This window comes from Ips typographus, linkage group LG3 (genome assembly GCF_016097725.1).
Source record: "Ips typographus isolate SLU linkage group LG3, UJ_Ityp_2.0, whole genome shotgun sequence".
Classification (NCBI taxonomy): domain Eukaryota; kingdom Metazoa; phylum Arthropoda; class Insecta; order Coleoptera; family Curculionidae; genus Ips; species Ips typographus.
The window spans coordinates 18203218-18226178 of record NC_138424.1 but is presented as its reverse complement, the minus strand read 5'-3'; the positions used below and the strand labels follow the sequence as shown (position 1 = coordinate 18226178).

Sequence of the window (22961 nt, the reverse complement as noted above, 5' to 3'; positions counted from 1 at the left end):
TTTGTACTTTGCATTCAAAAAAGTGTACTTTTGTGCACGATTTTATAAAAATAAAAAAAATCCGGAACTGACTGTCTAATTGTAAAATTGCAAAACTCGTCTCCCGCATCGCTGTGAATGTGAATTGTAACATTTAAATAATTTTTATTAAATAAACGTAATGTATAATAGCATTTTTTAAAGTTTCTCCGCTCTAAGGGTTGTTAAATCTGGCAACCACTAAGTTTCCACTTTTTTTTTTGCATTAGTGTAGAAACTTTTTCGCACTCATTTTAATTTTCAAAAAAAAAAAAACATTTAAATTAAACAAAACCATAACTGTTTATTTGATTTGTCGATTAAGAATACATTTTTGATCATCTTTGCAAACAGAGGCTTTCATTTTAGTAATTTTACTATACACTTTTCTTCAAGAAGACATGCGGAAAGCGCAAATGCAGTCTCGTGCGGGAAAGTACCACTTTCCACACTTGTTAGGTAAATAACTATTCCCCTCTTCGCAAAGAAAGTATTTTTCATATTTCCTCCAAACTGGAAAGTCCGAATCTTAACGTGTGATACATCATCTTAACCAGAAAAAAAGCTGATGATGGTTTTGGAAAATCAAAACGTCAGAAATTTGACTCCGTCATCTGGTAGAAGACAAATAAGTCGAGAAAAAATGATAAACGTTTTTCCAAAATTTCGTTTTTTTTCAGATAATTCCGGAAGTAGTTGGAATTTTGTAATTTTTAAAACGACATCTTACAAAGCTCGCACATGCGCATGTTTCCCATCAAAAAATAAGTTGACATGCATTATGTCATTTTGCTGAAGAATGCTTCCTAAGGAAAACACAGATTTCCAAATTTCAGTTTAAAAAATCGTTTTTTTGCTACAACTGTCAGACCGTTTGATCAATTTTGATCAAATTTGGAACAAGCAATTATGAAATGAGTACTCGTTTATATGATATGAATGACATTCTTCAAAATTGTTTAGATGCGTCAATATAGGGGGATAGTCTTTATTTTCTACGTTCACTGGATATTATTCAAAATTGACAAAAATGTCTACTTGGGTTATTGTATTTTTTACTTTAAAATGGTTCAAATCTGGCCATCTGTCAGGTTTACGAGTTAATTTTTGACACTGGTAACAGTCCGAATTTTTGAACTAATTTAATTCTAAAAATTAGTGTTCAAGACTAATATCGTAGCATTTAATGCCAAAATTCTTTACTTTCATCAATGAATAGTCTGAAACTTAATTTTTACTATAAAAAATAGTTTAAAATTCGATTTTTCAGTCTTCAAGCACAGTAAAGCGTCTAGAGGCCAATTTAATACTGACAAAGCGTGAAATGACATGTTTAAGCCGATGGAAAATAGTTTTTTATGTCTGCTATGTTAAAAACTTGGTGAAGATAACTCTAAAACTCGATTTCCTAAAAATAGTCCAGAGTTCTAAGTAAATGAAAAGCAAAGTAAAAAAACTTGAAAAGTTAGTCTTCAAGTCAATTTTTATGAATCTAATGTCAATATCCTGTATTTAAGACTATTTTCCAGACTAAAGTATTGAAATGTATTTTCAAATTATGAAAACTTACTTCAAATGCAAATTTTAAGCTTTTGATGTCACTTTTCATTCGTTCAGAGTCTTTTTGGTGTCCCAGACTGACTGAAAGACAGTTTTTAAGCCTCTCAAGTCAATTTTCACCGTTTCAAAGTAAATTTACTGGTTTCTAAGTCAATTTTCAATACTAAAGTCTTTCAATTTGCCTGGAAACTAAGAAAACTGGTTACAAAAACATTTTTTAAGACTCTTAAGTCGATTTTCACCGTTTTCAAGACAATTTTTAAGTTGGGTTGGTTTGGTTTTGGGTCTTTGAACGTAATAACTCAATTATCTCGTAAACGAAGTTTTAAATCAGAATTTTATAAGAGATACTTATTTTGTCAAATTGAACCAGTAAATGGATTGTGCCAAATTTGATTAAAATTGCTCCAGCGGTCTGACAGTTATGACAAGAAACCGATTTTTTAAACTGAACTTTTATGGACTGTATTTTCCTTGGGAAACATTTTTCAGGAAAATGACATAATGTATGTTAACTTATTTTTTGATGGGCTATCGAATGGTGAATTATTGACATTTAAAACTGGACCACCCCTATCATAAGGAAAGCCTTGGACGGCTGGGAAGGAGGAGTTGTCATAGGTGGCAGAAGGATGGATAATCTCCGCTACGCTGATGACACCACACTTATCGCCAAAGATGAGCAGAGTTCGGTTTACAACTGAACCGTCAGAAAACGAAACTTATGCTAATAGATCGCACGCACAGCATAACACAGGAAATAACTTATCTAGGTGCCCACATCAACAGAAATGGCGGATCAAGTCAAGAAATCAGAAGAAGGATAGCTCTTGCCAAAACTCAACAAAATTCGGAAAGATCGGCATATAACAACCACCACAAAATGAAAATTAGTAAACACCCTCGTTTTTCCAATTGCGCTATACGCAGCAGAATCCTGGACCTTAAAAGCCACAGACATCGCCAAGTTGGATGCGTTTGAGATGTGGGTCTGGAGAAGACTATACTGAGGATTCCCTGGACAAACCGCAGAACTAACGTATCCATACTCGAAGAACTTAACATCCAAGTCAGATTGTCAACTAAAATCAAACAACCGATTCTCAGGTATTTTGGACATGCCAGCAGGAGGAAAGTTGACAATCTCGAAAAACTTATGGTCCAAGGGAAGGTAGAGGAAACACGACCTAGAGGACGTTCTCCAAAACGATGGCTGGAGAGGAATGGAGGGAAATTGCTAAAAATACAACATGAGACTAATATAGGATCACGACGCTTCAAACATGAAGCTAACGACTAGAGAGAGTATCTTATAACCGAGATCTCCATGGTTGGGTTTTGGTTTCGGCAATATCAAGAAACCGAAACTTCTCTAAATAACACAAAATATACACAAGTCAAAATCAAGTAACTTCCAATATAAAATGAGAATAGTTTCAGACTGCATTCTCCGGGTGAGGAAACGACGTGGGGGAGGGAAGGAGGATATTAAAATTCCCGTCTAAACTGGCCGTAAATAAAGTCTCAATTTACAAGTGTATTACGCTGTCACGGCGGCCTAGAAGCAGGTCTTTCGATCATATTATCCAGAGCGCCGCGACGCATCCCGACGCCGAAAGAGGGAAACGCGAAGAACGTCCAGAATCCCGAAATTCAGTCAGTACAATCGCGTCGGCAGCATCCACCGGATCGGGACCCGTTCCCGGATCTGATCCAGGTCACGCCCACTAATTCGCTGCTCTTAACGTTACCCTCGGAAATCCTAATTATCTCTCGACAATTTCTTGTCATTAACGTGCATGAACACGAGCCATTGTCACTCCACAAGCGAAGCAAGTTTCATTTTGTTTCGAAGCTGAAACTTGAGAAAAATGGGCTCGACTGCAACCATTTTTATAGCCAGGACATAAACCGCAGCTGAGGTTCCTTAAACCCAATTATACCCTGGTGGAGATTAACTTTGTGATAACTACGTCCCATTGGGTGCTGTGAACCCTCTGAAATTGCAGCACCAGGTCGATTGTCCCTAAAACAATAAAAGGGGCGTGGCGGCTCGGTTTTTAAATATATTATTTAGAACCTTCGTTGCCTGCCTGCAGGCACTGGATTGTTCCATCAATTTTTCTGCAGCTAGTGCTATGAAGGACTACGTTGTTCCTGGTTACCTGGTTGTGTTGCTACTGGTTGTAGGTGGGTAACTTTGCATGATGTACCTCATATTAATAATATCAATTTTTGACACTGCATGCTTCAAACCACGCTCTTTGAAAACCTTTACAAAAAAAAAACCAGAAAAAAAAAAGCATAAAAACAATCATAATAGTATTTTAAAGAAAATAAGCTGAATTAACATCCAGCCAACCTAAAAGATGTAACAACACTAAACAACACAAGTGCCTGCTTAGTTTATAATAATTATTATAGAGTTCACCTTGGCTAATGTTTATGAAATCCCAGCCTGGAGGTTACGCCCCCTATGGAACGGAGCGGGCACGTATAAACGGGAATAAGGGCGCAAAGGGAAGGCAATAAGACCTCCGACAAATAAATGTTGCTCGTTTATTTGCACGTAGAGTTGTGCCATGCTTTTTTTTTGCGTAAGTTTGTACAGCCCCAGGTATGGAGTTTAAAATATTGTGTAATTTAAAAAAAAATCAAGAAAAAAGTGGAAAGTTAGCGGTTGTCGGATTTAACAACGGTTAGAGAGGAGAAAATTTTAAAAATGCTATACATTACGTTTATTTAAGAATAGTTATTTACGTAACAAGTAGGATATGAATTTTATTAACGCACGCATTTGAAAATTAATCACACAGTGCGTTAATAACATATCCTACGTATTACGTACAACATTTTATCTACAACGATTATTTTAATGATTAATTGAAAAAAAATTAAAAATAAATAAAAATATTTCCAGCAACTTGTTAGGCATGTCAACATTTGGCATTAATTTATCCAATTGCAAAGAGTTTACCATTAATATTTATCCTAATAATAATTGAGTTTTCATGTAATTGTATGTCATGTTTTTTAATTAAAAAAAAATCTAACTAAAAATTACTTTTAATATTAATATTAACCAGAAGCAAGATACAAACAAATTGTTCACCGATTATTAACGGACTAGTGCGGCAATAGATTCAAAAAAGCACTAGTGCGGTAATACAGGTCATTATGACTCTGAAAATAATGCGAAATTACGATATTATGTAACTGTTGTAGATAAAAATTATTAAAATGTTACAGATACGCAGATTCACAGCGATGCGGGAGATGAGTTTTGCAATTTTACAATTAAACATTCAGTGCGGGATTTTTTATAAAATCGTGCAAAAAAGTACACTTTTTTCAAATGCAAAAAGTTTTACTTAATTGCACTAGTGCAACAAAGTCTTTTTTGCTATATTTGCTGCACTTTTGTTATCAAACCAGTCGATTTTATAAAAAATTTTGTATGCAACCCATGCAAAAAGTATTTTTTTGCACTTGTTGCATAAAAAACTATTCTCATTAGGCCTCTGGAGGATGTGGAAATATTGAAATAATACAAGGAGAATAACAAGAAATACAACTATATTATATTCATAGTTATTTATGCAAAAAGTACATCCTTTTTGCCCGCAAGTGAAAGTTGTACAACAAACAACGCGTATGTGTAAAAAAAACTTTGTTGCACTAGTGTACAAAAGAGGAACTTTTTTGTCGTCAGTCGAAATGGGGTTAGTTTCAAAAAAAGCAGTTTGGTGCATCCTGTCACTTTTTGCTTTATAACACCTTAGGGAGGTTTTTAAGGGCAAAAGAACCCTAATACAATCTTGTAGAGGATGAAATTTCCTACAACTTTCTTTAATTACACTTTTTTGTAGCTTTTTAAATAACGGAGCTACGCTGAGTCGAAAGAAAGTTATTTTAAAAAAGTGTGATCGTTGTAAATATTAAAATATAAATTAACAAGTCTCGTATTTTTCAGTTAAAACTGATATTTTCAAAGTCACGTGACTATTTTTAAGATTCAAATGGTCACGTGACTATTTTAAATCATCAAATTTAATTTTAAAATTTACGTGACACTTTTTTAAGGCCATAACGGATCCTGAATATAACGTGATCGTTTGAAATGTCAAAATATTATTTAAAAGGTCACGTGACCGTTTTTTTAAGTTTAAACTGTTATTTTTTATGGTAAAAATGGTCACGTGATATTTCCAATCATCAAATTTACAAATAGAAATCATGTCTTAAAAATGGAATTCATAATGTCACGTGATAGTTTTAAATGTCAAAATGTTATTTGGAGGGTCACGTGATTTTCAGTTTAAACTTTAAAGTTGCGTGACTCTTTTTGCAGTGACAATGGTCACGAGACAATTTTCAATCATCGAATTTATTTTTAAATGGTCACGTAACTCTTTTTTAACGCCAAAACGGAATCCTGAAGGTTACGTGACTGTAAATGGCAAAATATTATTTGAAGGATCACGTGACCGTTTTTCAGTTTAAACTAATATTTTGAAAATACAAACCTAACTCTTTTTACGGTGAAAATGGTCACGTGAAAATTTTCAATCATCAAATTTTTCTAAAAAATGTTTAGTGACACATTTTCTTCACAAAGCCCTTTGACGGTTTTAAATAGCAAAATCGTATTTGAGAAGTCACGTGACCATTTTTTTAGTTTTAAACACTGAATCGCGTGACTAATTAAAATTAAAAATCATCCTTAACGTCACCTGACTGAAATGGGGTAAGTTCAAAAAAAGCAATTTGGTGCAGCCTGTCACTTTTTGCCTTGTAAATCCTTAGGGACGCTTTTAAGGGCAAAAGCACCTTAATACAATCTTGTAAAGGATGAAATTTCCTACAACTTTCTTTAATTACACTTTTATGTAGCTTTTTAAATAACGTAGCTACGCTGAGTTGAAAGAGAGTTATTTTAAAAAAGTGTGATCGTTGTAAATATTAAAATATAAATTAACAAGTCTCGTATTTTTCAGTTAAAACTGATATTTTCAAAGTCACGTGACTATTTTTAAGATGTAAATGGTCACGTGGCTATTTTCAATCATTAAATTTAATTTTAAAATTTGCGTGATACTTTTTTGAAAGGCAAAACGGATCTTGGATGTAACGTGATCGTTTGAAATGTCAAAATATTATTTGAAAGGTCACGTGACCGTTTTTAAGTTTAAACTGTTATTTAAGGTAAAAATGGTCACGTGATATTTCCAATCATCAAATTTACAAATAGAAATCATGTCTTAAAAATGGAATTCATAATGTCACGTGATAGTTTTAAATGTCAAAATGTTATTTAAAGGTTCACGTGATTTTCAGTTTAAACTTTAAAGTTGCGGACTCTTTTTGCAGTGACAATGGTCACGAGACAATTTTCAATCATCGAATTTATTTTTAAATGGTCACGTGACTTTTTTTTAACGCCAAAACGGAATCCTGAAGGTTACGTGACTGTAAATGGGAAAATATTATTTAATAAAGGGTCACGTGACCGTTTTTTAGTTTAAACTAATATTTTGAAAATACACACGTAACTCTTTTTGCAGTGAAAATGGTCACGTGACAATTTTCAATCATCAAATTTTTAAAAAAAATGTTTAGGGACACTTTTTCATCACAAAGCCCTTTGACTCTTTTAAATAGCAAAATTGTATTTGAGAAGCCACGTGACCATTTTTTTAGTTTTAAACACTGAATCGCGTGACTATTTAATTTTAAAACTTATCCTTAACGTCACCTGACTGAAATGGGGTTGGTTCAAAAAAGCTGTTTGATGCATCCTGTCATTTTTTGCCTTGTAACTCCTTAGGGAGGCTTTGAAGGGCAAAAGTGCCGTAATACAATTTTCTAGAGGATGAAATTTCCTACAACTTTCTTTAATTATACTTTTATATAGCTTTTTAAATAACGGAGCTACGCTGATTCTAAAGAGAGTTAGATAAGATGAAAATGGTCACGTGGATATTTTCAATCATCTTGGTCCCATAAATGTCTGCTACTCGGGTAGTTTTCAACATAATGGATTATGATTTTTGGTTTACGATCCTCGGTTGGTAGTATTGGTAGCTTTTTCTTTTTTGGGAGTTCACGTAGAATCCAGCTATTTTCAAGCAATTTCTACGTGAACCCGATCCAATTCCCAAAAAAGAAAAAGCTACTACATAATAGATATTGAACGTATTAATTTAATTAGAGTTATTTTGAATCCACCTGCCGTTTGATGGGAGATACTGAATAAAGTAAGCGCAAAACCGCGTTTGTCAAGAAAGCGTACAAAAAATCTCTTTATCTTCGCCTATCGTTCGAGCTTCATTGTTACGTGATACAAGATTAATGGTTGGCACACTACGGATACAATTTACCTGTCATAATATATTATTATCGAATTTACTCTTTTTTTACTCAATACGCTGTGCTGATGGGGGTTTTTCCTCGTGCCGGAAAAATATAAATCTCACGGCGGCCTATTCATAATTTAGTGGATTATGATACGCGGCCGATTGCATTGATGCCACCCAAACATATTGGGCGGATAAATTAAAAATCTATCCATTCAGCGGAAAGTTCCGAATCGTTTTCAATGCAACTTTTTTGCACTCGTCTTTATCTCTTACGGTTGAAGGGAAGTTGCGCCCGGTTTATGTCGCGTCCGACCTAAACGCCATATAACCTTATTGCGGACCAGGACCCTCTAAAACGGATTTACTTTTATTTTATGTCACCCCGCTGCCTTATTATTACACCGGCCACAAATCAACTGCGAACCCGCTATTGTTCTCCAACTCTATACGAGCATTCGAGGTATATGTTACTTTTTGGTAACTGTTGTATTTCTGTGAAGACGAAAATGTGAAGATCATAGACTTATTAACCTGATGAGCCACACTTTAAAAATATTCCTTAAAATCATACACCAGAGAATTTACAAGAAATGTGAAATAGACGTAGGCGACTCGCAGTTTGGGTTTAGACAGGGGTTAGGTTAGGAAGCGATAGTTGCAAACACAAGTGCTTGTCCAAAACTGCTATGATCAGAGAAAGGATGTGTGCCTATGTTTCATAGACTATGAAAAGACATTTGGCCGCGTACAAAACCACAAACTGATGCAGCTCCTCAATAGGCTTGATATAGATCAAAAGGACATTAGATGCATTGAAAACCTATATTGGAACCAAACAGCGCAAATCAAACTAGGCAATAATATGTCCAACGCCATACAGATTAGAAGGGGGGTACGGCAGGGATGTGTGCTGTCTCCACTCCTATTCAACTTATATTCGGAAGCAATATTCCAAGAGGCCCTGGAAGACGTGGAAATGGGAATCAAAGTCAATGGAGTGTGGATCAACAACATCCGCTATGCTGACGACACGGCCTTAATTGCTGATAACATACACGACCTACAACAACAAGGTCAACAAGGTAGGAGAACAAATCAATGGGCTTAAATATCAACACTAAAAAAACAAAGTTTATGATTATCTCTAGAAACCTAAATATGTTTGGAAACTCCACCATAACATTTAACGCAAGGCCCATAGAAAGTGTAGATAAATTTAAATACTTGGGCATCTGGCTTTTCGAAGACTGGACATCAGACAAGGAAATAAAATGTCGCATTGAACAAGCTCGACAGGCATTCCTAAGTCTTCGAAGAGTGCTTACCTGTTCCGATTTTGACCTTCACCTAAGGCTCAGATTCACTAAATGCTACGTTTGGTCGGTGCTTCTCTACGGTATGGAAGGTTGGACATTGAAGGCGGCTGCAATCAACAAATTGGAGGCTTTCGAGATGTGGCTGTGTCGCAGAATCTTGAAGATACACTGGACGGCTAGACTAACAAACGAAGAAGTTCTAAGACGAGTCAACAGACAACGTGAACTGTTTGAATCGATTAAGAGAAGAAAAACGGCATACCTGGGGCATATAATGCGAAACACGAAATATCAATTCTTACATCTATTGATTGAAGGCCGGAGAGGGATCGGAAGGAAAAAAATGTCTTGGCTGCGAAATATCAGACAGTGGACAGGGCTGAACGATGTACAGTCGCTGATACACACCGCAAGAAATAAGGAAGAAATGGAAAATGTTATCGCAAACATCATTGGAAGAAGAAGAAGAAGTTGTATTTCTCCCATGTCACGTATTAAAGGGGCGTAACCTCTTATCCATCTTATCTACCAAATTATCTTTATTTTTTTTGTCCATGTTGGTGGTGGAGAAGGCCTTTGTATCCGGAAAACTGCCTCTCTGGCAATAACGGGCGCAATGAGGATCAAACGTCCTTCTGGGCCTTCCTGAGTTACCTCTGTGGATAAGCAGGGAGGCCGCTGCAGAGGATGGAATGCGGCCCTACAAGACGTGACAACCACCTGGATGAAGGACATACAAGTATAGCAGCCGCCATGCATCGGGATATTCCAATCCTGGGGGCAAAAGTGGTCGCACCTAACGTAAGTTCCAAAAGGAAGGTAGAAATACCAACCAGGGAAAGTTAGGAGAGTAGGTCAGTGACTTCTGGAGAAGGGGTGCAAAGCTGGTACACCGCCGGCTCAAATTCTTCCAATATGGGATGGTCCGTGGCGGGAGTGTACCGATAAGACACCAAGAAAGACCCAGCGCTGGGGGACTGGACGACCATCTTTCAGGCGGAATTGGTTGCAATCCTCGAGGTCGCCACAAGCAAGTTACAGAAGGACGAGAGGGAGTGATCGAGATCTACTCCGACAGTCGGGTTGTCCTAAAGTCACTTTGTAGTGCCAGGATGGGCAACAGACTGATTTAGGAATGCTGGGGTGCCCTGAACGAAGTGGCAGAGCAGAAGCAGAGGTAAACCTAGTGTGGATTCCGGCACTGAAGGCTTCTGAGAGTCCAATAACTGCCTAACTTCACATTAAGCAACAGGTAGCAAGCGCACTAAGTGACTGGGTGCTTGAAGGTACTACAGAGACGTGGAGAAAGGCGGAAGGGTGCCAAGCCAAGGAATTGATTGGAATCCCAGGCAACGGCAAGGCAAAATCCAAATGGTTGATGTCAAGGAGTCGCTGGGCCTTAAAATGCCATTCTACTTGGAATTGGTGATAGCCCTGTTTGTTCACAATGTGAAACCACCTCTTAGGAGTCTGCCATCGTTGGTCGTTTATCAGGAGGCGCTTTCTTGGGGCTTCCTCCTGCAGGGAACTGTCTTCTTTGGAGTGGGGGAGGATTGCCTTCCTCAGGGAGACGGGACGTCTGAGTGGCGTAGGTCCGAGGGGGGGGTAAGGTGGAGAGGGTTTGAGGGGAAACGGTGAAAAGGGCCTTAAGGCCTACTTACTACTAAACAAAGCCTATCATCCACTTTTGTGTTGATATCCAAGAAACCGATTCTAAGAGAATGCTCAGAACCACTGCACTTATGAGCCACACCCATTCAAACGCTTTTTACCATAACCAATTTAATTAGCAGTCAATAGTAGCACAACTTAAAGACCGCCATCTTGAAATCAAAAAAGCGGAATTTTGATACGGTCTACAAAACAGTAATAAAATCAACTCTCTAACTGTCAAAATAACCGAGTTACGGGCTATCAAAGTTGACATAACACAAGTTTGACAGGATTTTTACTCTTGACATTTTATGTCAAAATAGCTCGCTTATTTGACAACTTTGCTACAAATACTATAGAAGGTAAATTAAAGAGGATTTTACGGTCTACCAAATAGTAATAAAATCAACTCTCTAACTCTCAAAATAACCGAGTTACGGGCTGTCAAAGTTGACATAACACAAGTTTGACAGGATTTTTACTCTTGACATTTTAAGTCAAAACAGCTCGCTTATATGACAACTCTGCTACAAATACTATAGAAGGTAAATTGAAGAGGATTTTACGGTCTACAAAATAGTAAAAAAATGAACTCTCTAACTGTCAAAATAACAGAGTTACGGGCTGTCAAAATTGATCTAACACAAGTTTGACAGGATTTTTACTCTTGATATTTTAAGTCAAAATAGCTCGCTTATTTGACAACTTTGCTACAAATACTATAGAAGGTAAATTAAAGAGGATTTTACGGTCTACAAAATAGTAAAAAAATCAACTCTCTAACTGTCAAAATAACCGAGTTACGGGCTGTCAAAGTTGACATAACACAAGTTTGACAGGATTTTTACTCTTGACATTTTAAGTCAAAATAACTCGCTTACTTGACAACTTTGCTACAAATACTATACAAGGTAAATTAAAGAGGATTTTACTGTCTACAAAATAGTAGCGCTATTTGTCATTATAGTCATGCTAAATATGACTGCCTACGCCGCTGACGGTCGGGTACCATTGACTCTGACATTGCATTGTGCCACAAATGTGAAAGCCCCAGTTTCTAACTAAAAAAAGTGGCCAAATGTGCTTCTAAGTTTTGTTTTTTTTATTTTTATTTTTTTTTTATTTATTATTTTATTTATTTTTTGTTTTTTAGGTTGTCTTAAATAGCGCAGAGTCGATGTTTGTCGAGGAACCAAAAATCTTTTTGCGATCTCTGACCGTAATGTTTGAATGTCACCTATGCCAGTCTACTGTCTCACGTTCTTTTTGTCATAAATGTTTGTAAATGGCCGCAATACTTTGACCGTCGCATCTTTCCCATTGACAGAAACAATGTTGCCTTTATGGCAGAAGATATCTCAAAAACTGACAAGTTACGAGCAATATCATCCGTACATATTTTTGAGCCATCAATCAACATAACCCGGGGGTATATGACGGGCCGTTTAATCAGAACGAACATCGCAAAAGACTTTCGGCGAAATACAAACACTCGATTTTGATTTATCGCGTTAGGAAACCGAACCCGTGTCGCCGTTCGGCATTATTAACCCACCAAATAAAAAATTATATGCCCCCCACGGTCCGCCCCTGAGTTTTCCGCCAGCCAGTTGTTAAAAATAAAACAGGGCCCCGTTTGAAATACGGCCCCCCGAAACGGGCGTACGTGTATTCGTTACGGCCGTGTCTTCTATTGAAGTTGTTCATGCGGGCCCCGAGAAAACTCAAGATTGCGCCCCAAGGATTTAAGACTACGAACATTCAGGTCGATATTCTTTAAAACAATAAAGGGGCGTCGCCCCGTTTTGTACTAGATTATTGCTTTTGCCCGTTTTATTTTTCATATACACCTACACACTCGGGCTGAATACTGAAACACTGGAAATATCTTTTTTATTATACTTAACAGAAAATACTACATTTTCAACTGTTTATAAAATACAGTAAATATGACATTTTCGGAACAGCGCACGGAAATTTTTTCCCGATCCCTCTTTCCGTGCGCTTAATAATAAACATAGATATCCATGATACTAGATATCCTATGGCAACCCGAAGAAAAAAAGAAACGAGTAATGTGTCTATAGCAACGATTTATTTATTAATGACAAATTTTATTTTCTGTCAGTGAAAATTAAGTATTTATGTATTTATTCACCGCCCTCTGTACAAGAAAGCCAAGAAGGTGCATGCCAAAAATTCCAATATGGCCGAAATAGTGGTTGACAGTTTGCATTTGTTTGTATAGTGGAAATTGAGTTTTTCCATGATTAAATTAATTTTTAAGGTTTAAAGTCAAGACTTGGGATTACTTGCCAAAGTAATTTTTGTTTGCTATTATATATTGTTGTTTATATGTTTATTGTTCTAGTGAAAGTGTAGTTTGTGTTCATTTTATTGTGTTATCACTATTGTTATTGTTCCTTCATTGTTCTATAATTTGTTGTTGGTTTTTTAACTTAAATTCTATTGCCTCTACAATATGCCGTCCACTTGTTGTTTGCCAAATTGTAAAAGCAATTTGGTGAAAGGCCCAAAAGTGTCAGTCTTTTACTTTCCAAAAGACCCTGTTCGAACCCAACAGTGGTTGAAAGCTTTGAACTGGAATGATTTTACTCCAACACAATACTCAGTGGTAAGTACAATATGCTTTCTCATTCAGTAAACTTATTGCCTCTTAAATACATAAGTATGTGAGTTACATTTTGAGGCCGCCTGCATTTTGAGAGCAACAAAGGTTTACTCTGAAGAAACAGGACAGCTTTTAGAAGTTCCATTGGCACGTTTACATTTTAAAAGAAAGGTCTTGGTAATAATATAAAACCCATTTACCAGTTTTGCTTACCTAGCTTCAAGGATTTCCAAATTTTCTTTGATTGAGCAGTTTTCACATTAGTTTGTTGTACTTTCCAGGACAAAGGGTTCTAACCAAACTTGCTTTGGCTGGACTTTATTGGGTATAAAAAGCCATATCTATACATATCTGGATCAGGAATGAAGCGTTCTTTGATTTTTCACTCACAACCTCTAAATCAACTACCCGAAAAAATTAAAAAAATCATATTTTCTACTGCATCTGTATAGGTTTGTGTACAAAACGAAAACCGCTAACGCCGCCATTAAAAGTGACATTCTAGGCTTTCTTGTACAGAGGGCGGTGATTTATTACATTTTGCAAAAATGAATTCAGATTGTGAAGAAAATCGGGATATTCCCGAAAATATCTTACAACGAGCGGCAGAAGTGAGTGCAGATTTATTACCAGTGAAATCCAGGTTGAGATATGAACAAGAATATAACAGTTTTACCGAATGGCGGACTCAGAAACGAATCAAAATTGTGAGTGACGATATTCTTTTAGTATATTTTTCTGAAAAAGCAAACACTATGAAATCCTCCACTTTATGAAGTCGATTCTCTATGTTAAAGAGTTGTTTGGCAATAAAAGACTCACCACCAATATCCAAAAACGATTGCTTTTTTGAAAAGACAAGCTGTAGGATATATACCAAAGAAATCCAAGATTCTTACAGTAACCAAATTTTTATGTGAAGCTTCAGATGGAGAATATCTACTAGCAAAAGTAATTTTAGTGTTTGGCATCTTCGGTGCATGCCGCAGAGATGTTTTAATACGTTTGAGTTTAGATGATGTGGAAGATAATGGGCGTTTTCTTGTCGTGTTCTTACGAGATGGAAAAACTCACAGGTCAAGAAGTTTTACCATTACCAATGAAAATTGCAAATTCGATCCCTGTACAATTTACCGTAAATACGCAGATCTCCGCCCTAAACATATGGAGAGTAGAAGATTATTTGTTGCATACCGAAACCAAAGATGTTACGCTCAACATGTTGGGTGCCATACTATCAGTGGTGTTTCAAAACTTGTTGCAAAATACCTAAAACTAAAAAATCCCGAAGAATATACCGGACATGGGCTAAGGCGCTCTTCGGCAACCATGTTGGTGGAAAACGGCGATGATTTGCTCACTTTGAAAAGACACGGAGGATGGCTTTCTTCCAATGTAGCAGAAGGATATATAGAAGAGTCCATACAAAGAAAAATTGAAGTATCACGGAAGTTGTTTAGCCCTTGTAACTTGGAAACTACAACATCTGTAACAGTCAATCAAGAGAACCAAAGCACACACGAACACTCCGCTTCAACATCTTTAGCAGAGTCTTTAGTTCAACAAAAAGAAATGCAAAAGGGATTGAGCTTCAACAATAATACGAATTGTACAATAAATATTACTATTAATAATAACGGTTCTGTCTTGTATGGTAATTGGTAAAACTAATGGTACTTGTATATTTTTTTTGTTAATTTGAGTTGTATGTACTTACATTTTTACTGTTTTAAAAATAAAAATAAATATTCCCGATTTTCTTAATAATTTTTTGCGATATTTTTTGTTTATGTTGATTTCAGGTACCTAAGTATAATAAAAAATATCGTTCATTACTCGTCCAGAAATGGATTTTTCGTTCTTGCATGACAATTTGTCACGCGCGTACGGAAAAATCCTCATTTCTGTACTGGTAATGAAATATACTATTTCCTGTCATATGCAGTCTGTGTAAATAACGTAAATGTACCTAGTTTATTTAATATTAAATTATTTATAATAATTAAGAATATTTTCTATCTTAACACCTTCGTTACCAAACCTCTCATATATGAGTCAGAGATCACTTGAGAAGCAGACCGTCGAAGACGGCCAGAAGACTCCGTCTCGTGCCACAAAATGTAGTCGTTCAGAATTCTGCAACCCGCACCGGGATCCTAAACTTGTATATCGTAAATTATATTAATCGCGACCAGACCTTTCAGAAAGCTGCTATTTTTATTAGAAAATTCAACTATTAACATGAAGTATACAAAATATCATCAATCATACACCAATTATTGCCTATCAATATACAAATTACATAGGAAATTCACGTCGAAGGTGTCACTTCTCAACTTTATCGGAATTAGTCGTAATTAATGTAGTCGTAATAAGGGTGAAGGGGTATCGCCATCGACACCCCTATTTACGTATAAGCAAAGCACCCTTCTCGGCACTCCGGCATTCTCGGCAGCTGAATTATTTCGCACCTATAAGAGACTATTTCCCAGCTCGACTATTTAAATGATATTCCGAAGCTAACCGCATTAATGTCTCGCTAATCGAACCCATTAAACGACGCTGAAATAATTATCAAATCTTCTGATAGTTTTTAATTGAATACTGATCCCATGCTAATTCGCTCCGACCCACTTTAATACGAGTAGTTTTTTGATGTTTGTACAGTTGTTAGTACAATGTGAATATTAATTAATTAAAATAAAATGAAGCTGCTATTTTCAATCTTTTGTCAACGCACATTTGACAGTTTTGATAATTATCTAGCAGTCACGTGACCTCAAGCAGCTGTCTTAGTGACAAAACTGTCAAAAACAAATTTCTAGTCATGTTGGCTGTCAATGCTAGTGCTTTCGACTCTAAAACCTTTGAAAATTGTCCTAAAAGCATTCAATTTGTTTTCCAAGGCTTTTGTTGACTAAAACTGCTTCACTTTTTAAATTTGATGGCTAAAAGATGTATTTTAGCTACTTTCAAGTTGGCGACAGTGCTGTAAATGACAGTTTGGACAACATCCACCGCAGAGAATCAATTTAACTTCAAAAGTACCACTTTTACTGCAATTTTGACAGTTTGGGAGTGATAAATGTCAAATTTGGATTATTGCTATTTTCAATCTTTTGACAATGCACATACGACAGTTTTGACATTTGTCAAGCGGTCACGTGACCTCCAGTGGACAGGTGAGTGACAAAATTGTCAAATACAAATTTCTAGCCACGTTAGCTAATGCTTTTGACTTTAAAATTGTCTTCAAACGGTTTACTATACTAATTTCCTGACCATTTTGCAGTTGTAACATCTGTCAATACTTTGCAACATAATTTAGACATTTTTCGAAAAGCTAGGCTAATTATAAATAGTAAACATGTTCTTCATAGTTTGCAAATCTTCAAAAACGCTAAAAAATGTTGCAAAAAGTATAAAAATGTAGCCAAAGCTCTAAAAATCTTTAAAAACATTTAGAGATATTGCAAAGGGTCTAAGAACATTCCAAATTTCCCAAATATGTTGCAGAAGGTACAAAAAGGTTGCAAAAGATCTTAAAATGTTGCAATAGAACTAAAAACCTTCAATAAAAGTCTGGAAATGTTGCAGAATCTTTACAAAATTCGCGAAAGGACTAGAAACTTTCAAAAATCATTAGAAAGGTAATATAATGTTTAAAAATGTTGGAAAAAGGCTAGAAATGTTGAAAAAACTTAGGATTTTTGCAGAAGATCTCAAAAAGTTGCAGAAGGTATAAGAACCTTTAAAAATATCTGGAAATTTTGCAAAAGGTATAAAAATATTGCCAAAGACTAAAAATATTCAAAAAAAGATATTGCAAAGAGTCTAAGAACATTCCAAAAACCCTGAAAATGTTGAAGAATGCTCAAGAAATTATGCAAAAAGCCTATAAATGTTTTAAAAGGTCTAAAAATATAGCAATAAAACTGAAAACCTTTAAAAAAGGCATGAAAATGTTGCAAAAGAACTAAAAACCTTTAAAAAACCATTCGAAAGGTAGTAGAATATCTAAAAATGTTGGAAAAAAGCTAGAAATGTTGAAAAAACCTAGTATTTTTGCACAAGATCTCAAAAAGTTGCAGAATGTATAAGAACCTTTAAAAATATCTGTAAATTTTGGAAAAGGTATAAACATATTTCCAAAGACTAAAAATCTTCAAAAAAAGATATTGCAAAGAGTCTAAGAACATTCCAAAAACCCTAAAAATGTTGAAGAATGTCCAAGAAAGATGTAAAATCTCTACAAATGCTAAACAATTATGCAAAAAGCTTATAAATGTTGTAAAAGGTCTAAAAATATTGCAATAAAACTGAAAACCTTTAAAAAAGACATGAAAATGTTGCAAAAGAACTAAAAACCTTTAAAAAACCATTAGAAAGGTAGTAGAATATCTAAAAATGTTGGAAAAAAGCTATAAATGTTGAAAAACCCTAGGATTTTTGCAGGAGATCTCAAAAAGTTGCAGAATGTATAAGAACCTTTAAAAATATCTGGAAATTTTGCAAAAGGTATAAAAATCTTGCCAAAGGCTAAAAATCTTCAAAAAAAGATATTGCAAAGAGTCTAAGAACATTCCAAAAACCTTGAAAATGTTGAAGAATGCTCAAGAAATTATGCAAAAAGCCTATAAATGTTGTAAAAGGTCTAAAAATATTACAATAAAACTGAAAACCTTTAAAAAAGGCATGAAAATGTTGCAAAAAAACTAAAAACATTTAAAAAACCATTAGAACGGTAGTAGAATATCTAAAAATGTTGGAAAAAGGCTAGAAATGTTGAAAAAACTTAGGATTTTTGCAGAAGATCTCAAAAAGTTGCAGAATGTATAAGAACCTTTAAAAATATCTGGAAATTTTGCAAAAGGTATAAAAATCTTGCCAAAGACTAAAAATCTTCAAAAAAAGATATTGCAAAGAGTCTAAGAACATTCCAAAAACCCTAAAAATGTTGAAGAATGTCCAAGAAAGATGTAAAATCTCTACAAATGCTAAACAATTATGCAAAAAGCTTATAAATGTTGTAAAAGGTCTAAAAATATTGCAATAAAACTGAAAACCTTTAAAAAAGGCCTAAAAATTTTGCAAAAGAACTAAAAACCTTTAAAAACCATTAGTAAGATTGCAGACCTTCAAATACGCCTAGAAATCTTACAAAAAATTAGTTTTTGCAGAGTGAGATATTGCAAAACTTTCATAAGAGCTTGGAAATGTTTTAGAAACTTTAAGAATATTGGAAAAGGTTACGAAAAATCTAAAAATGTTTACAAAGGCATGGAAATGCTCTAATTATGTTATGTCGTTGGCATTGTTATTTTTTTGCTTAATATTGTCTTGTTTCAAAGGTAGAATCAAACCACTGGGAAGACTGGGTAGAAAACTATAATTTAATAACTAAATAGCAGTTAAAATTAAATGACAAAATGGTTGGTTTATCAACTATTTGCATCGGAATAAAACCTTCAAACATAATTCCCAAAAGTAACATTTTAAACAATACCTTTACGTGCACAAAATATTATACATACATTTGTTAAACAATGATGAGGACAGCTTTCTGGAGGGTTTGGCATATAATCTAGGAAATGGTTTACTATTCAATTAATTTACGAACCCGGTGCGGGTTGCAGAATTCGGGACGACTACATCACGGTGTTATGAGGCGGAGTCTCCGACCGTCTCCCTTACAAACGCATGTCGAGCTTAATTTATACCCAATTGATTTGCTCTTATTTACTAAATTTTTAATTTTCCAAGGATTTTTGTCTTTTAAGATTTGTATTAGATTAACTAAATGTTATAATATACGACGTGTAATCACACTTTAAATGCTGATGTATTTACATGTATCTAACCTAAAATTTTACAGACTTTCCATGTCATTGTAATGGCGTTTTCGAATGACATGTTTAGTGCAAAACTAGTGTATTGCCATACTGTTTCAATAACATTTGATTGGATTTGCACTAAATTTGCCAATCGAAAAAGCCATAAGTAAATGGCAAATGGAGACCTGTCAAATTTGAAGTGGACTTGGAAGTGATTGTAAAGTGTATATTGTATAGTACAATACTCACTGTGTACCTGATAAAATTTCCTAAACACTAACATACAAAAGATATCAATAAAGGCTAAAAGTGGCTGGTAATTAGTGATAAACAATTTTGGTTATTGCCTTGTTTACAAAACAGTTTAATACTAAAAAAAAAAGCTGAAAACTGTTAAAGTGTCATTTTTTAAACGTCAATAACCCGAAAAGTATTGAATATAGATTTTAAAAGTTATGATACCTAAAACATTCAGGGAGTATTCAAAAATGTATAATAATACTGCATTGCCAAATTGTCAAAACTTTACTACGTGTATTTTCACTTTTGTCGTGGAACACCGTGTATATATTTGAAGATTTGATTTGAATTAAAAAATAGGAAAACCTGTATTTAACCTTCAGCATTTATATAAATAATGGGAAGACAAATGTATAATCTAATTCACGTGAAATAACAATAACCTGTAACGAAAGAAAAGTATTAGTTATAAATAGATAAATAATAATGTAATTTGATAAATTAGAACAAAAAAGAACTCAAACATTCATAAGTAAAAAAACAATACCTGATTTTTAATATTGTTATTTTTAAAAGCAAATTTTAAGTGCTTACTGTAAGTGTGACTTAACTACACATAAAACTGCAAAATTCATGAAAAACTGATTTGATAATTGAAGTCAAGTTAATTTTCAAAATTTGTTAAACAAATTTCAGTGTGTCCACTGTGATCTGAAAATCTATATCAAATTCATAAAAATTGTCCAAAATAATCAGATATTGACATCAAATTCATGTAAATTGACTTCAGATTCATGAAAGCTAACTTGATTTGATAATTGAAATTTTGCCATTTGAGTCAAAGAGATTTCAGTACTTGAAACATAATAATTGACTTGAAAACTGAAAACTGACATGAAAATGATTAAAATTGACTTGTGAACTGCAAATTTGCATCAACTTGTTGCAAATTGCTGAAAAACTGATTTGATAATTACAATTTTGACAATCAAGTCAATTTTAAAAATTTTTAAAATAAATTTTAGTTCTTGAAACATAATAATTGACTTGAACCTGGAAACTGACATGAAAATGATGAAAATTGACTTTTAAACTGCAAATTTGCATCAAATTTTTGTTAGTTGACTGTAAATTGACGACAAACTTATGAAAAAGTGATTCGATAATTGGGGTTTTGCTCTCAGTCAAGTCAATTTTCAAATTTTATGTGTAAATTTCAGTGTTTGAGACTTGTTAATTAACCCTGAAAACTGGAATTGTTATCAAATTCATGAAAATTGACTTGTCAATTGGAAATTTGCATCATCAGATAAATGTCATGAAAGCCAACTTGATAATTAAAATTTTGCAAGTCAAGTAAATTTCAAAAATTTTTTAAACTAATTTTAGTGCTTAAAACTTGATAATTAACTGGAAAACTAGACACTGACATCAAATTGTTGAAAATTTACTTTTAAACTGCAAATTTGCATCAAGTTCTTGTTAATTGACTGTAAATTGACGACAAACTTATGAAAAAGTTATTCGATAATTGGGGTTTTGCTCTCAGTCGAGTCAATTTTCAAATTTTATGTGCAAATTTCAGTGTTTGAGACTTGTTAATTAACCCTGAAAACTGGAATTGTTATCAAAGTCATGAAAATTGACTTGTCAACTGGAAATTTGCATCAGATAGATGTTATGAAAACTAACTAATAGTAAAGTAACTAAAACAAGTAAATTGAAAAAAAATTTTAAACAAATTTTAGTGTTTGAAACTTGATAATTGACTTGAAAACTGGACACTAACACCAAATTGTTGAAAATGTACTTTTAAACTGCAAATTTGCATTAAAACTTGATAATTGACTTGAAAACTGGACACTGACATCAAATTGTTGAAAATTTACTTTTAAACTGCAAATTTGCATCCAGTTCTTGTTAATTGACTGTAAATTGACGACAAACTTATGAAAAAGTTATTCGATAATTGGGGTTTTGCTCTCAGTCAAGTCAATTTTCAAATTTTATGTGCAAATTTCAGTGTTTGAGACTTGTTAATTAACCCTGAAATCTGAAATTCATGAAAATTGACTTGTCAACTGGCAATTTGCATCATCAGATAAATGTCATGAAAGCTAACTCGATAATTAAAATTTTGCAAGTCAAGTAAATTTCAAACATTTTTTAAACTAATTTTAGTGCTTAAAACTTGTTAATTAACTGGAAAACTAAACACTGACATCAAATGGTTGAAAATTTACTTTTAAACTGCAAATTTGCATCAAAACTTGATAGTTGACTTGAAAACTGGACACTGACATCAAATTGTTGAAAATTTACTTTTAAACTGCAAATTTGCATTAAGTTCTTGTTAATTGACTTAAACACTGCAAATTGACTACAAATTTATGAAAAACTGATTCGATAATTGGGTTTTTCTATCCGTCAAGTCAATTTTCAAATTTTATGTACAAATTTCAGCGTTTCAGATTTGTTAATTGACCTGAAAACTGGAATTGTTATCAAATTCATGAAAATTGATTTGTCAACTGAAAATTAATTAACTAAAGTGGGAATGGAATATAGTATTGAAAGTAGTTGTATGAAGAAGTCAATGGTTTTCATAGAGGTAGGGTGATGGTGGATAACCACACTGTGCTGTCATCTGACATATACAGAGCCTACACAGAGGATATTGTTTTGGTTGGTTTTTATGGATCTGGCAGCTGCTTTTCAACGTTTATACTAGATTCTTCATAGACAGCCTAGTTGAAGACACCAGCGTACTGCAATATGCAGATGACAAGAAGAAATTAGTTAAAGACGATGAAGAACGGAAAAAGTTCAGCGGCGGAAAATATTCCCATGGGACAGACCGTCTATTGGATGGAATGTAGGTACTCCGGGAGAATGGAATATAGCCTACGTTAGCTCGATATATAAAAAAGGAGATAGGAAAGAGAATGGAAATTGTAGAGGTGTCAGTGTAACTAAAGCAAAGAAATGAAGCTCAATATGTGGAAATAGAAGAACAGCGGGTTTTCGAGCGGGAAGATCCTGCAATGACAATATCTTTACTCTACAACAACAACCTCTCAACACATCTCGTTGTTATAGACCTGGAAAAGGCGTACGATACAGTTTTAACCTTTTATTTAATGTTTTGACAAAGACGGATCTTAAGAAAGCATTGCAGAATATGTACAAGAACCCGCAAAGCACAGTTAACACAGGAAACACTTTTTCAAAACCATTTAATGTCACGAAGGGTCTAAAGGTACGAGTCTACTGAATACACACCTATGTATCGCAACGATGTTGTACAAGATGCTGGAAACTCATGTTTCCTGTCTACATAGCAGCAAGG

At 34.4% G+C, this 22961-nt stretch overlaps 1 protein-coding gene across 2 annotated transcripts in view; it reads left to right on the top strand.

The window, feature by feature from the left end:
• Positions 1 to 3272: 3272 nt before the first annotated feature.
• The window catches only part of LOC145726775 (uncharacterized), a 40900-nt gene continuing 21211 nt past the window's right edge, over positions 3273 to 22961 (top strand). The window contains exon 1 of one of the 2 annotated variants that reach the window (XM_081976003.1): positions 3273 to 3768. In XM_081976003.1, the coding sequence (XP_081832129.1) occupies positions 3717 to 3768 (52 nt within the window). In that variant the 5' untranslated portion in view covers positions 3273 to 3716. Of the gene's footprint in view, positions 3769 to 22282; positions 22488 to 22961 lie in introns of those variants that run through there. The other variant, XM_081976002.1, reaches the window with a different exon arrangement.